The sequence below is a fragment of the Astyanax mexicanus genome, chromosome 7 (genome assembly GCF_023375975.1).
Source record: "Astyanax mexicanus isolate ESR-SI-001 chromosome 7, AstMex3_surface, whole genome shotgun sequence".
Lineage (NCBI taxonomy): Eukaryota > Metazoa > Chordata > Actinopteri > Characiformes > Acestrorhamphidae > Astyanax > Astyanax mexicanus.
In genome coordinates, this window is record NC_064414.1 from 29,866,267 (window position 1) to 29,878,835 (window position 12,569).

At 39.4% G+C, this 12,569-nt stretch overlaps 1 protein-coding gene across 2 annotated transcripts in view; it reads left to right on the forward strand.

Annotated features, from left to right (window-relative positions):
• Positions 1 to 1,372: 1,372 nt before the first annotated feature.
• The window catches only part of vwc2 (von Willebrand factor C domain containing 2), a 31,976-nt gene continuing 20,779 nt past the window's right edge, over positions 1,373 to 12,569 (forward strand). The window contains exons 1-3 of one of the 2 annotated variants that reach the window (XM_007240306.4): positions 1,373 to 1,762; positions 3,296 to 4,032; positions 10,346 to 10,475. In XM_007240306.4, coding sequence (XP_007240368.3) covers positions 3,379 to 4,032; positions 10,346 to 10,475 — 784 coding nt within the window. In that variant the 5' untranslated portion in view covers positions 1,373 to 1,762; positions 3,296 to 3,378. Of the gene's footprint in view, positions 4,033 to 10,345; positions 10,476 to 12,569 lie in introns of both variants that reach the window. The other variant, XM_022684841.2, reaches the window with a different exon arrangement.

A 12,569-nucleotide genomic window follows, 5' to 3' on the forward strand; every position in this document is an offset into this window, starting at 1 on the left:
ATAGCAATGGGATGTTATTACATATACTTATACATCTTGAAGTGGGATATATCAGGTGCGTCCTTCCCATCACCCTGAATGTTGGCTGCATTTCTTAGCTGTATAGAAAGAATCTTTCATACCTAACATCACACCTTAGCTGCAGTAATGCAGCCTCAGTGTTGTCCTCTGTGGTTTTTATTTGAAGGGCAGAAGGGCACCTGTAGAAGGAGACCCATTAACTTTGGGAGTGAATGTGTTTTTTAATTGCTTCACAGACTTATAAATTTATAAATAAATGTAAAACAAACAAAAAAAAAACAATTCAGCACCAGCATCTTACTTCAATGTCAACTGTGCCCAAAGTTTTGTGGCTTTGTTTCTATTTTTTCCCCTAGTGTTTGACTCAAAGGACCAAAGGATACATCAGGTGCGTCCTTCCAATCCCTCTGAACAATGGCTGCATTTCTCAGCTGTATAGGAAGGATGCTTGATACCCAACGAAGCAGCTGGGCTGCAGTAATGCAGTCTCAGTGTTGTTCTCTGTCTATGTGTACTCTGTGGTTTTATTTGAAGGGGAGAAGGGCACCTATAGAAGGGGACTCATTAACTTTGGGAGTGAATGTGTTTTTTAATTGCTTCACAGAGTTATACATTTATAAATGAATGTAAAAAAAAAAACAATTCAGCACCAGCATCTTGGTTCAATGTCAACTGTGCCCAAAGTTTTGTGGCTTTGTTTCTATTTTTTCCCCTAGAGTTTGAATCAAAGGACCAAAGGATACATCAGGTGCGTCCTTCCAATCACACTGAACATTGGCTGCATTTCTCAGCTGTATAGGAAGGATCCTTCGTACCTAACTTTGCAGTAATGCAGTCTCAGTGTTGTTCTCTGTGTGTATTCTGTAGTTTCTATTTGAAGGGCAGAAGGGCATCTGTAGAAGGGGACTTATTAATGTGTTTTTGAATTTCACAGAATTACAAATTTATAAATAAATGTAAAACATTACAAAAAAAAACAATTCAGCACCAGCATCTTTATTTGCCATTGACTGTGCGCAAAGTTTTGTGGCTTTGTTTCAATTTTTTCCCCTAATGTTTGACTCAAAGGACCAAAGGATACATCAGGTGCATCCTTCCAATCACACTGAACATTGGCTGCATTTCTCAGCTGTATAAGAAGAATTTTTCGTACACAATGTGGCAGCTGAGTTGCAGTAATGTAGTCTCGGTGTTGTTCACTGTGGTACTGCAGCTGTTTTTGGCTGTTGCTCGTTGTCAGGTTTCAGCAGGTTGTTGTTCAGGGGACTCGCTGCAGCTTTAAGAGTCTGGATAAGAGTCTGGGAGCATCGTGGGAACCAAAACAAAACACTCCCAAGTTTCCCTTTAGAAAGTGGTTGAGGTAATGGACTGCGCCCCCTGACGGCGGGTGTAGAGAGTCTCTCTCTCTCTCTCTTTCTCTCTGTTTTACTGTCTCTTTCCTCCAACTGCCCGCTACGTGACGTCATCGAGCAGGGGTCTTTTTTTTCTGGCACCGAAGCAAAAGTGAGCGCTCGCGGCCGCGCGGCCACTCCTCTCTCAGCTCGGCGGAGCGGCGGGGAGACGGTCAGGAGGAGGAGGAGGAGGATATGGAGAGCTTTCACCAACAGCTGATCTCCTGAGTGTCCGTCTGAGCCTCGGCTCGCCTCGCTCTCGCTCTCTCTCTCTGTCCGCGTGCAGCTGTGGGTGGTCTTCAGGGAATAAGGAGAAGTTTGAGAGCCCGGGAGAACACACACACACGCAGGTATGGCTGTGAAACCTAAATGTGCTGCTGCTGCTGCTGCTGCTGCGGGAAACTGTGTAGCTACTGAGGGAGAATTTCAACGCGTTTCTCTCTCTTTTTTTTTTGTAAAAACATGATAAAGTTGAATGTATCGGCGGGAGCTGCATAACTAACAGAAGCAGGGTCGATTGAGAAACACAGGGGAGTCTGAAAAGCGAAGATTACATCGATTTCCCCGCTTAAACGCTTTAGTTTCGACAAAGTAAGTCATGATATTTCTGCACTCCTCTCCTGACTGACGGGAAACCGAATAAAGATGCAGCTGAAACAGAGAGCTCGAGCGCCTGCCTGCCTTTTAAAAGCCCTCTCGAGCGAGCCTTTCTTTTCTCGAGCCCTTTTAAAAAACACTACACTGCAGAATTAACAGCAGTATCTGGTGCTGTGATACTCTGTAGATTTAAAGTCTGTTGGCAAGCTTCCCAAAGTATCTTGGCAGGATAACAGGGTGCTGATTTAAAGCCATTTTTCCACACTGCGGTCTCTAGCTAAGTGTGTTACTGGCATGAGCGCTGTCTGATGTTTTATGCAAAAGACGCTGTTTTCTGCTGCTCTGGTGGGCTTTAAGTGCTTGGGCAGAGAGAGCTGTGAACTGAAGCCCCTCTGCACCTGTATGCTGCATCAACAGGCTCCATCTACATAAGTGCCTCCTTATTTTTTTCATTTTTCATTTACCTAGAAACTTTCATTAAAGCTCTAAATGTATCATTTGCCATTAAAGAGGGAGAGAGAAAGAGAAAGAGAGAGAACGTCTTTTGTTCACACTTCAACAGTTAATGTCTTATCTAATGCACCCGTCAAATACCACAATTTCTTCTTTTCTTCGCCTTCTTTCCCCCCTCACCTTTGGCTGAGCTTGATTCAGATCCATTTCTCGATTAACCTCTCTGCTCATCGTTTAACCGATTTTAATTTAATAGATTGCCTGTGCATGACTGACCAGGGAAGAGGGGAGATAATTGGTGCGAGGGTTTTTCAGGCTCAGATGATTCGACCCTCAATCCTTGAAGCAATTTACCTTAGTGTCCATCACTGCTGTGTAGAGGTGTGACTGGAAGATTGCTGTCTGTATTGCTTTCCCCATGTGCGAATGCACCCAGTGCAGGGGGGCTTTCACATTTTCACATGTTTCCAGCTGCTCCCAAGTTTTGTGTGTGCCTACAGCTCAGGAAATGGGCAGAAACAATCTTAGGTTGCACAAGCACAATCATTCTGAATTGGACAGGAAAATCAATAAAAGGTGTGTTTCTGAATGAGGCCACTGTATTACTTTCGGAGAGGTCCACAAAGTTTGGTAATGCTCCAGTCTTTATGCATTTATTGTGTTATTGATTTTGGCCAACTGCTTTTGCTAGTCTTGCTGAACTGTGTGTGCTGTGGCAGACCTGTTGGAATTCAATTAGCGTAGGTGCTGTCCGTGGTGCTGGATCCCTCCATGCCTCATTATGAATGATTGTTTAAAAATGGAGACTAGCTGAAGTCTTTATCTTGCTGCAGATGGGCCCAGCCTTTGCTTGTCGTTTGACGAGTGTTATGTGAGCCCAGGTGTCGTCCCACCGTGCAGGTGGTGGGAAGGAGAGATGCTGCGCTCCATTGCCATGACAACAGGTCTGGTCTTCATAACTTGGCTCCTGCTGACGAGCGCACGGGGCAGTCCCATCGTGCCGGTGCCCGAGGCTGCGGAGAGGGAGCGTCTGGAGCGGGTGCTGACCCAAGCCAAGGAGGGCATGCCTAACCTGAGTGCCCAGCAGCGCCTCGAGGAGATCAATAACCTGGGACTGGACGGGGTGAGGGGAGGCAACAGGACGAGCGGCAACAAAGCGAGACCCAGCTGGAGCCCCCTGCAGCGAGGAGGAAGCGGCAAACCTCAGGGAAAGACACAGGAGGTCTGGGGCGAGCAGGACTCGATGAAGCAGACTGATGAAGGCCCCACAGGAGAGGCCAATACCTCGCTGGACACCGTTGATGAGTACGCGTACCCTGATTACAGGGGCAAGGGCTGCATGGACGAGACAGGGTTTGTGTTTGCCATCGGGGAGAAGTTCACCCCTGGACCCTCTACATGCCCCTGCCTGTGCACAGACGAGGGGCCGATGTGTGACCAGCCCGACTGTCCGAAAGTCCACCCACGCTGCCTGCGAGTGGATACCAGCCAGTGCTGCCCTCGGTGTAAGGAGAAGAAGAACTACTGTGAATTCCGAGGCAAGACATATGCCTCGCTGGAGGAGTTTAAGGTTAGGCCATATTCACTGCTATAATAAATATTTACTATTCTGATTAGGGATGGGTGATATGGCAAAATGTTATATCATAATACTTAGAAAAACATTTTTACATACAACATACAACAGAAAAAATACAACAAAAAGTCTTGATGATTTTTATTCCAAATTTGCTGCAGACATTCAGTTTGTCAATGAGTTTCAGGCACTGATTATATATGTGCTCTATATTTTCAGAAAAATATAAAAATGATTGTTTATTGTGCTAATCACATTTTTCTCAATATTAATAAAACATTGTCATATTGCCCACTTCTAATTCAAATGTTTTATAAACACGTATACCTGTTTTATTAGATAGATTCCTTACTTTTGACTTTTTTAACATTTAAATTATATCAGCTACACTTTTAAGAATGATGGCACAAAAGATCTCAAAAGATTTTTAGGTGGATGGTAAATAAGCATGTTGTAAATTTTATGTTAACGAGATTTATTATCAGCTATACCAGCTTCTCTAGATCCATACCTCCTACCCAACGACCCTTTGGGCACGTTAATTTAAGAGAGCATAGAGTTGCATAAATATGCATTATTGAGATTAATATATTAACATGCCAAAAGTCACTGGACAGGTAATATTATCATGTTCCTTGACTTTTGCTATGTCTTATGGAAGCTAAAGAACAATGCACTGATCTGTGGAATGTGTGTGTGGGGCCTCCTGCACTGAATGTGAATGTGATTTCTGCCAGAGTCGCTTGTCTGGTTGCATGGACAATTCTTACTGTGTACCTTCTATCTGACAACCACTATCAGGCATTTTTGAGCAAACTAGCCAGATAACACGCTGACAAGATAACACCTCACAACTTATATAAGCGTGTGCATTCCCAAGTCATCCTCTGAGGTACTGCCACTTTAGGATCAATTTGAATTTGCATTAACTACTATTTCTATAGGGTTACAAATGCAAGTGAGTGAATAAAATAGTACACAGTAGCCTAGCATCAACTGAACATTCTGATTTTCCAGACTATAATAAAAACATCATAAAGTATTTTTTTTTAACAAGTGTGCGCTGATACTAATATTATCCTGATATATTTGTGCATTTCTTGTATTTTATTAATATGCAGGAAATTATGTAGCTTCGCCATTAGCTCATGGAATTATTTTGTGTCAGAAAAAAATGCAGTTATACTTGCTATTCAGTTTGGACCTCTGTTCCCAGAGCCTCTGTTCATCACATAGTTGAATTGAATTTTTGTGCTCTAGTGGACTCTTCTGTCAAGTCGAAATAATCTAATATGTGCACATCATATCTTGATTCTCTATTGATTGCATGATTGCAGTAGACCAAAAAATGAGTTGCATTCTTTTCTTTCCTTTTTTTTGTTCTCATGCTCTGACCGTTCTCGGCCTCGGTCTCAATCACAGCATCCATGATAGTTTCAGAGCCTGTTCCCTTCCTCTGGGAGTACCCCTATAACCAGATATCCTCTTTGTTTTGCTTGGTTTTGTGTGATCTAAAGGAGCTTGCTCTGTGATCCTGAGCAGTGCTGAAATGCAGATAACACCTATTTTTGGTGTTGATTGTTGTGAACATGCTCTTTGATTAGTCACAGACCACCATTTGATGCACTTGAGTTATCTGGCACGTAGCTGCAGCGGGTTTAACAAAGAATTAGTTTTTGAACTGTGGCTCTCGGTTTACTACTGAACCATAGAGTGGATTGTTGTTGTTTTTTAACCTATTGTAATTCTGTGTCATTCTTTTTTCATGCTTATATTTTGCATGCACGTCTCCGCTTTCTTTTTGTCATTGGAGACCTCTCCTCCACCACGGCTCTGCGGCAAGTGGAGGCATTTATTATCGCTAAAGTCAGCATTTGCGCTTTTTGCTAAGAGTGGTAATGACTAGAGGCTGGATTTAGTGTTCCAGCTCAGCTGAACCTGATGCATATGCAGAAGGCAACCTCAACAATTAGACTCTTGGCAGAGGGGACTAAGTCCAGCATAATGTCTATTTAGACCCTGCAGGCCTGGCTTCTGAGGGAAGCAGGCTAGGAAGGCTAATGTGTGTTCTATGCCTGGAGAGGTTGTGATAATAGCTGTTTGCACCTCTACGCCTGTTTATAAAGTTTACATTGAAGTGGAGAGCCCAGACTTCTCCTCAGCTCGAGCCCAAATGTTCCAATGAATAAACGTTGTTTATTTAGGCAGAAACAGAGTAGTGTTCTGCACTCTGTTCTGAGAAATACTCTGCTGAGAGCTCTCACGACAGGGTACTGCGAGGGTTCAGTCCCTTTTCGCGAATGCTGCAAGCTTACGAGCCTAGTGTGTTCTGCGCCCAGAGACTCAGAGGAAGCAGTGAGCGTAACCTTACAGTATGCGTGCTCCCTGCTTTCTGGGGCATTAAGTCGCGGCACCGTGCCACACGAACGCATCAGCAAACCTCTGCATGACAGGAAGCCTCCGGATCTGCCATGCAGGCAGAATTAGGTTCTTTGTCATGGACGGCCATTCGCAAGGCACGTTAACTGCAAAGGTGCATGTTCAGTCTTTTAAACATAGAGGTGGCCGAAAGGATTCTTTATAGTGGAAAAAATTAACTATTACAATGATTAAAAAGATTTACAATACACAATAATCATCTAGTTACACAAGATTGCAATCAAAATGCATCAGTAGTAAGAGATCGTTAAAAAACACTGTTCAAATACTATTCCACACTGTGGGTGGGAATCACAGGGCATCTTATAATATATTATCATCTCAATGCATTGTCCACAATAACAATATAATGATATCACAAAACTTTGATTCATTCATTTATAAGACAATTCTCTTTAATTCTTCACAGCATCTTTGTTACTGAAGAGGATAAAATACTCCTAAATAAACAAATACCAGGAATTATGCATTTACTGCAACTCTTCCAAGTGTGACGTTATTCCAATGCTGTACAATGGCCATAAACTACCATAAATTAGAAATGTTCTGCTGCTGTTAAAATATCTAGGTAGAAAACTATACAAATTAAACTACACTGCAATCTTATCAAACATAAGCTTATATAAAAAAAATATTAAAACAAAAAAACATTAATGCAAAAATATCATATTATTTGACACCATTTATCTGTATTTTTCAAATATCCTGTCCTTTGTCAAATTAAACTGGACTAATTACTCTGTCTATAATAATTGTGCAGTTGCATTAGAGTCCTTTGAGCACTGATGTAATCTTCAAAATGTATATGTTTGATATGATATAAAGAAAATGTTATAAAGAAACGATACAATAAAATATTATCATATTGCCCACCACTAGTGATACCACAGGAAAACAACTTCTAATTAGTTTAACATTATCAAAGGTCCTAGACTAATTATATAGTCGCTGTCCAGTAAAAAAAACTCACTTACACTGTGCCAAAGTTTCTTGATGAACGAACCAATAGGAATACTTAAAAAGACCTGAAATAAACTCTTTTTACACTTACTTTAATTGAAAGTTTAGAATGTTTTTTTCTTTCTGCTGTAAAATTGCTGTTTTGGAGATTTTTAATTGGACAGCAACTATATGCTTTATAAATTCTATTTTTTTTTTCCTTTACACCGTTACAGAAAATGTAGTTAAATTTACCAAAATTTGGCTTAATTAAGTGATTAGAATGTAAAAAGGTAATACAGGATGGTTTGGTGTGAAGTGTTCACAGAAATGGTCACAGTGATGGTGATAGGAACCATATGCCTGAAGATTTAATGAATTATTTTTCATTTCACCCCATTTTCTACCCAATTTGGAAGGCAAATTGCCCAATCTCTATTCATAAGAATGCACCATGTCACTAGCAATGCCCATAACCCTAGGATAGAGAAGATTAGCACATGCCTCCTCCCAAATATGTAAAGCTAGCCATTACCACTTCTGGAACTGCTGCTAATGCAGCATTGCTAAGCAGGCAGGCAGAACACTCAGAGGAAAATGCTGTATCTGCAGCTATGGTACATCAGTCAAAAGGTTGGCTGTGCTCTCTCAGACTCTGGCTGCTGATAGTGAAGCAACATGATTCAGGATTATCTTCATTCACTGAACCATTCATATGCCTGAAGCTTTCACTGCCTCTAAAAGCTTCATTGCAAAAATATCTATACATTGACCTTATCCTTATCATTGGGAGGTCACAGATTTGTTCATCGGTCGCCCACAGCCATCCGTGGCCAAGAAACTTAGAGAGCATTTCTGGCCTCACTGGCTTCTCTTATCACTCAGCAAGCTGGGAGCCAGTGGTGGAGTTGTCTGTTAACTGATTTAATAGAATTAGCAGTTAGTGTTGTCCTCTGTGTATTCAGAGTGTATGTAGCTCCCTAGTCCACTAATGTCACATTAGAGGCTGTTTGAGAAAAAGTGTCTGGCTGGCTTCATTTGACTCCCAGTGGTGATAATAGAGCTGTACAATATATTTGCTTTATAAACTATTTAAACTATATAAACTATTTTCTCAGTAGTCCTAGGGCTTGGCATGTCAAATTATTTTTAAATAATAATTTTTAATGAATAAATGAAAAAAAAAATGCTACTTGATACAAAATAAAAATTCATAATCTTATTCCTCATCATATTTTCATTTTCCATAATATAGCGACCAGAAACAAATAATATCTATTTATATAACTCCGTTATTGGATACATGTCAAGTCAAGTCAATTCAATTCAAATAGTTTTGTTGTCAGTACTGCATATGTGCAGAGGATTGAATTACGTTACTCTCCTTTCCAACAATTACAACAAGATAAAAATATAAACATAGACACTAAATGTACAATACAACAAGGTCACAGGCATAGACATACATGAGACAAAAAACAGAAGACAATGCAATAGTGATGGGGATTAAAGAAGGTGTGACAGTACCATTGTAAACAGGACCCGTATAATCATTAGTGTAAAATATATAGGTATAAAGTTTAAAGCTGGTAAAGTGAAACGAGTGCATAAAGTTACTTAAATGTCATGCATTTATTATTAACATCATTACAGGTAAAATCTGGTAAAAAAAAAAAAAAAAAAAATCCTGTAATTGTTTTATGTTCATAAAATGGTCAGTTTTTCCAATATCATGCAGCCCTAACTAGGAGCATTGTGTGGTAGCATTTTGGGAGTCTTAGCCGGTGAGAGGTAATTGGAAATAACTAAATACAAGACATTGTTTGATGTAGGGCTGTATTGATTAAACACATTTTTTACTGATATGAGTAAAAAAATGTAAAAATGATATTTTACTGATTTTCATGATAAACTCATAATTAGAGCTGTAATAACTTCTTGAATAACAGCAAACTAAAATAGCAAGTAGCAACAGAGGGAGCTCTTCATGCCGTAGACCAAGGGTGGGCAGTTGCTCTCAGTTTGAATCACTCTTAATTTGAGCTCTTTAATAAATGCAATATTTATATGGTTTGGATGAGCTGTTACTGGTAAAAGTAGCTGTTACATTTAATCAGCATAAATCTAAAGTGGGCATAGTTAAAACACCAATATTTTAATCTAAACAATAACAAAAACAATTGTGAATTGTTATTCATGTGTTTGCAGTAAAGACCGGCATTAAATTCTCTTTATACAAAGAACTACGGCTGTTTGGTTTGTAGGAAAATTACCATTATTTTTTGTATTATTTGTGTTCAGAGAGAGAGAAGTCTGTTTTGGGCTTGATCAAGTTCAGTAAAGTCTGGTTTAAGTTTCTAAGGTTAATATGTAAAGGGTCATGTATAGAAAGGCAAAGAGCAGAGTGTGCCCTCTGAGCCACAAAATGCCCAGGCCTGCTGTAGACTGTGCTTACTTAATGTAATGAGGCTGGAGGTATGGTGATGTAGAGGTGTACAGTCAGCGACCACACCAAACTACTTCAGCAAAGCCAAGTGCCGAGTTTCAACTAATTTAAGATCTTAAATTAATTTAGCACATTTCACATGGATCAGAATTAGGATCAGGATGTCTAAAAGCTCTATCACACCTCATTTTTTTTGTTCATACTGTGCACCCCTAGTTTCATGTAAATATTTTTTTGGCCTAAAATAGATTTTTATGAATGCATGCATCACACCATGGCAAAGTAATTGGAATCATCAATTGGAATATGAGACCCTTCTGAATGTCGTTACGTCTCAACTACTGAAATATTTAGAAACTTTGAAAAAAAAAACCTAACAAATATACAGTGCAGTGCCCCTTTGATTTTGCATCAATTTGCAGAAATGGGTTTGCTATGTAACTAGTTTGCAATGTTCATTTGTGTGCCTGTTTGTGTGTCTAGGTGTCTCCATGTGAAAAGTGTCGGTGTGAGCCCAGTGGGGAGGTTCTGTGTTCTGTCTCTGCTTGCCCACAGACAGAGTGTGTGGATCCAGAGTATGAACCTGACCAGTGCTGCCCAGTGTGCAAAAGCGGTGAGTCATTTCTTTTGTCTGTGTATGTTGCTCTCTATCTCTTTCTTTTTTCTATTTCTCTTCATTTTCTTTTCAGAAGGTTCTTAAACAGTTTCAGGCCTGGACATTTGGTTCTAGGAAAATGTTTAACACTGCATAGTATTTACATTATATAGTGATTATTTAAACTTGAACTATTTACTGAAAGGTTCTTTAGGGATCAAAAAGTGATTCCTCTTTGGCATCACTCAGAGAACACTTTATGTTTAGGATCACACTTTTCTTCCCCAATCTCTCTCTTTCTTTCTCTATATTTCCCTGTTTTTCTTTCTGAACCCCCTCTGAGTCACCCCCCTCTCTATAAGCAAACTGAAAATCAGTTCACAGAAATGACTGCAGTGACTTGCCTGCAGTATGTTCAATTACCTCTCCCTCCCAGTTTTGTAGAAAATCAGCAGGATAGAAATGTCTCTGTGTGCCACGTGTGGGCTTTGCATGTGCTTCCGCCTTACTCACCCACTGAACAGTCTGAAATGTCAAATTAAATTTGTATGGCTTAAGAGATAATGATTTTCCATCAATAAGGTATTTTTCGGTGAACTATCATAATGTCATCGTTGAGTTGCTCGTGCTGCTCTCAGTTAGCCTGACTAGATCTTCTTCTGGTTAGGATTAGCAATGTAGGCAGACAGCCTGTTTAAAGTAGCATGCTTTTTCTACACATTATATATACCTCATGAATGAGTCTGAAAATAAAGAAAACAGAGCACAGTGTTTGAAAATAGTACTGGAGTGATTATCACTTAACAGATATTTAATTCACCAAATTCAGTAGCTAATATAAATATTATAATATCAGCAGACTTGCACACTGCTGCACAAATTGTCTTAAGCTGGCATTTCATTCTCTGATTAATTCCATGTAAGTGTAAAACCACATCCTTTTTAGAAGGGGAGAAAAGAATCCTGCTGTGGTCCAGGTTTGCACTGAAAAGATTTTGATGAAATATAGGTATGCATCAATATGTGAATAAAGCATTATTGACAATATCCATATTTTTCACATCTGTTTTACGTACACAGCAAATTTCTGGAGTTAAACAAAATTGTGTGAAAGTGTTAAATTGAGTGAGATTATTCTCCAACTTAAACTACAAGTTGAGTTGAGGGGAACTCTTTGGTGGTGTAGTATTTCAGAGTTTATTCCAAGGTGATGAGGAGCGTGACTGAACTTTCTAATGGGCGTGACGTCCCCCAATCCCAGTTTACCATCAGTGTGAAGTCTTGCCCACCAGGGTTACCTTACATGGGGAATTTCATTGTATTTTATGTAATGGTTATTTGCTAACATCTAACATTTTGTTGGCTATAAGAGCAAGTTACCATTTTCTGCACTGTTAAGCGTGGCAAAGTGCTGGCAATGCACTGAAAACTGCAAAAAAAATTACAATGTGTTTAAAATATTACAAAGTTTTTAAATAATATTAGTTTAATAACTCATTTTTTTGCATTTATTGTTAACACTGTGAAGGAGTTTATGGTAAAATTAACTCCAGCTGAGAGCTGTATTTTATTCTAGATGGAAAAAAAAATTGTTTTAACTCCCGCAACAGCTCAGATTTAACTCCTGAACAGAGTTAAAAGAACAACTCCCAGAAAAGAGTTACTTTAAATATGTCATAGAGTGTATTCGATGGTCACACATATACACTTAAAATTAGTTGATTTTAACTCACAGGTAGTTTATTCCAAAAAACAGGATTTGCTGTGTATTATTATACATAAGCACAAACGCTTTTAAGATGTAGGACAAAATTATGACAAAGAGCCCATTTACACCTGGTCACTTAAGAATCAGAATTATATCTGGATAAGGCCAAGCCACATACTGTCAGAATGCAAGTGTAAATTCTTCTACAACAGCATTTAAATCACATACAAATCTGATAACTCAGACTACTACATGCATTCGAGTGATATTTTATTAGTGTATATGTACAAGAGGTGTACAGTGAATCATATTTTGTATTATTATTATGGTATGATTTAACAAAAGATCTGCAATAACACTGTGACACTGTGAATAACAGCACACTGAAACTGAATTATCCTCAC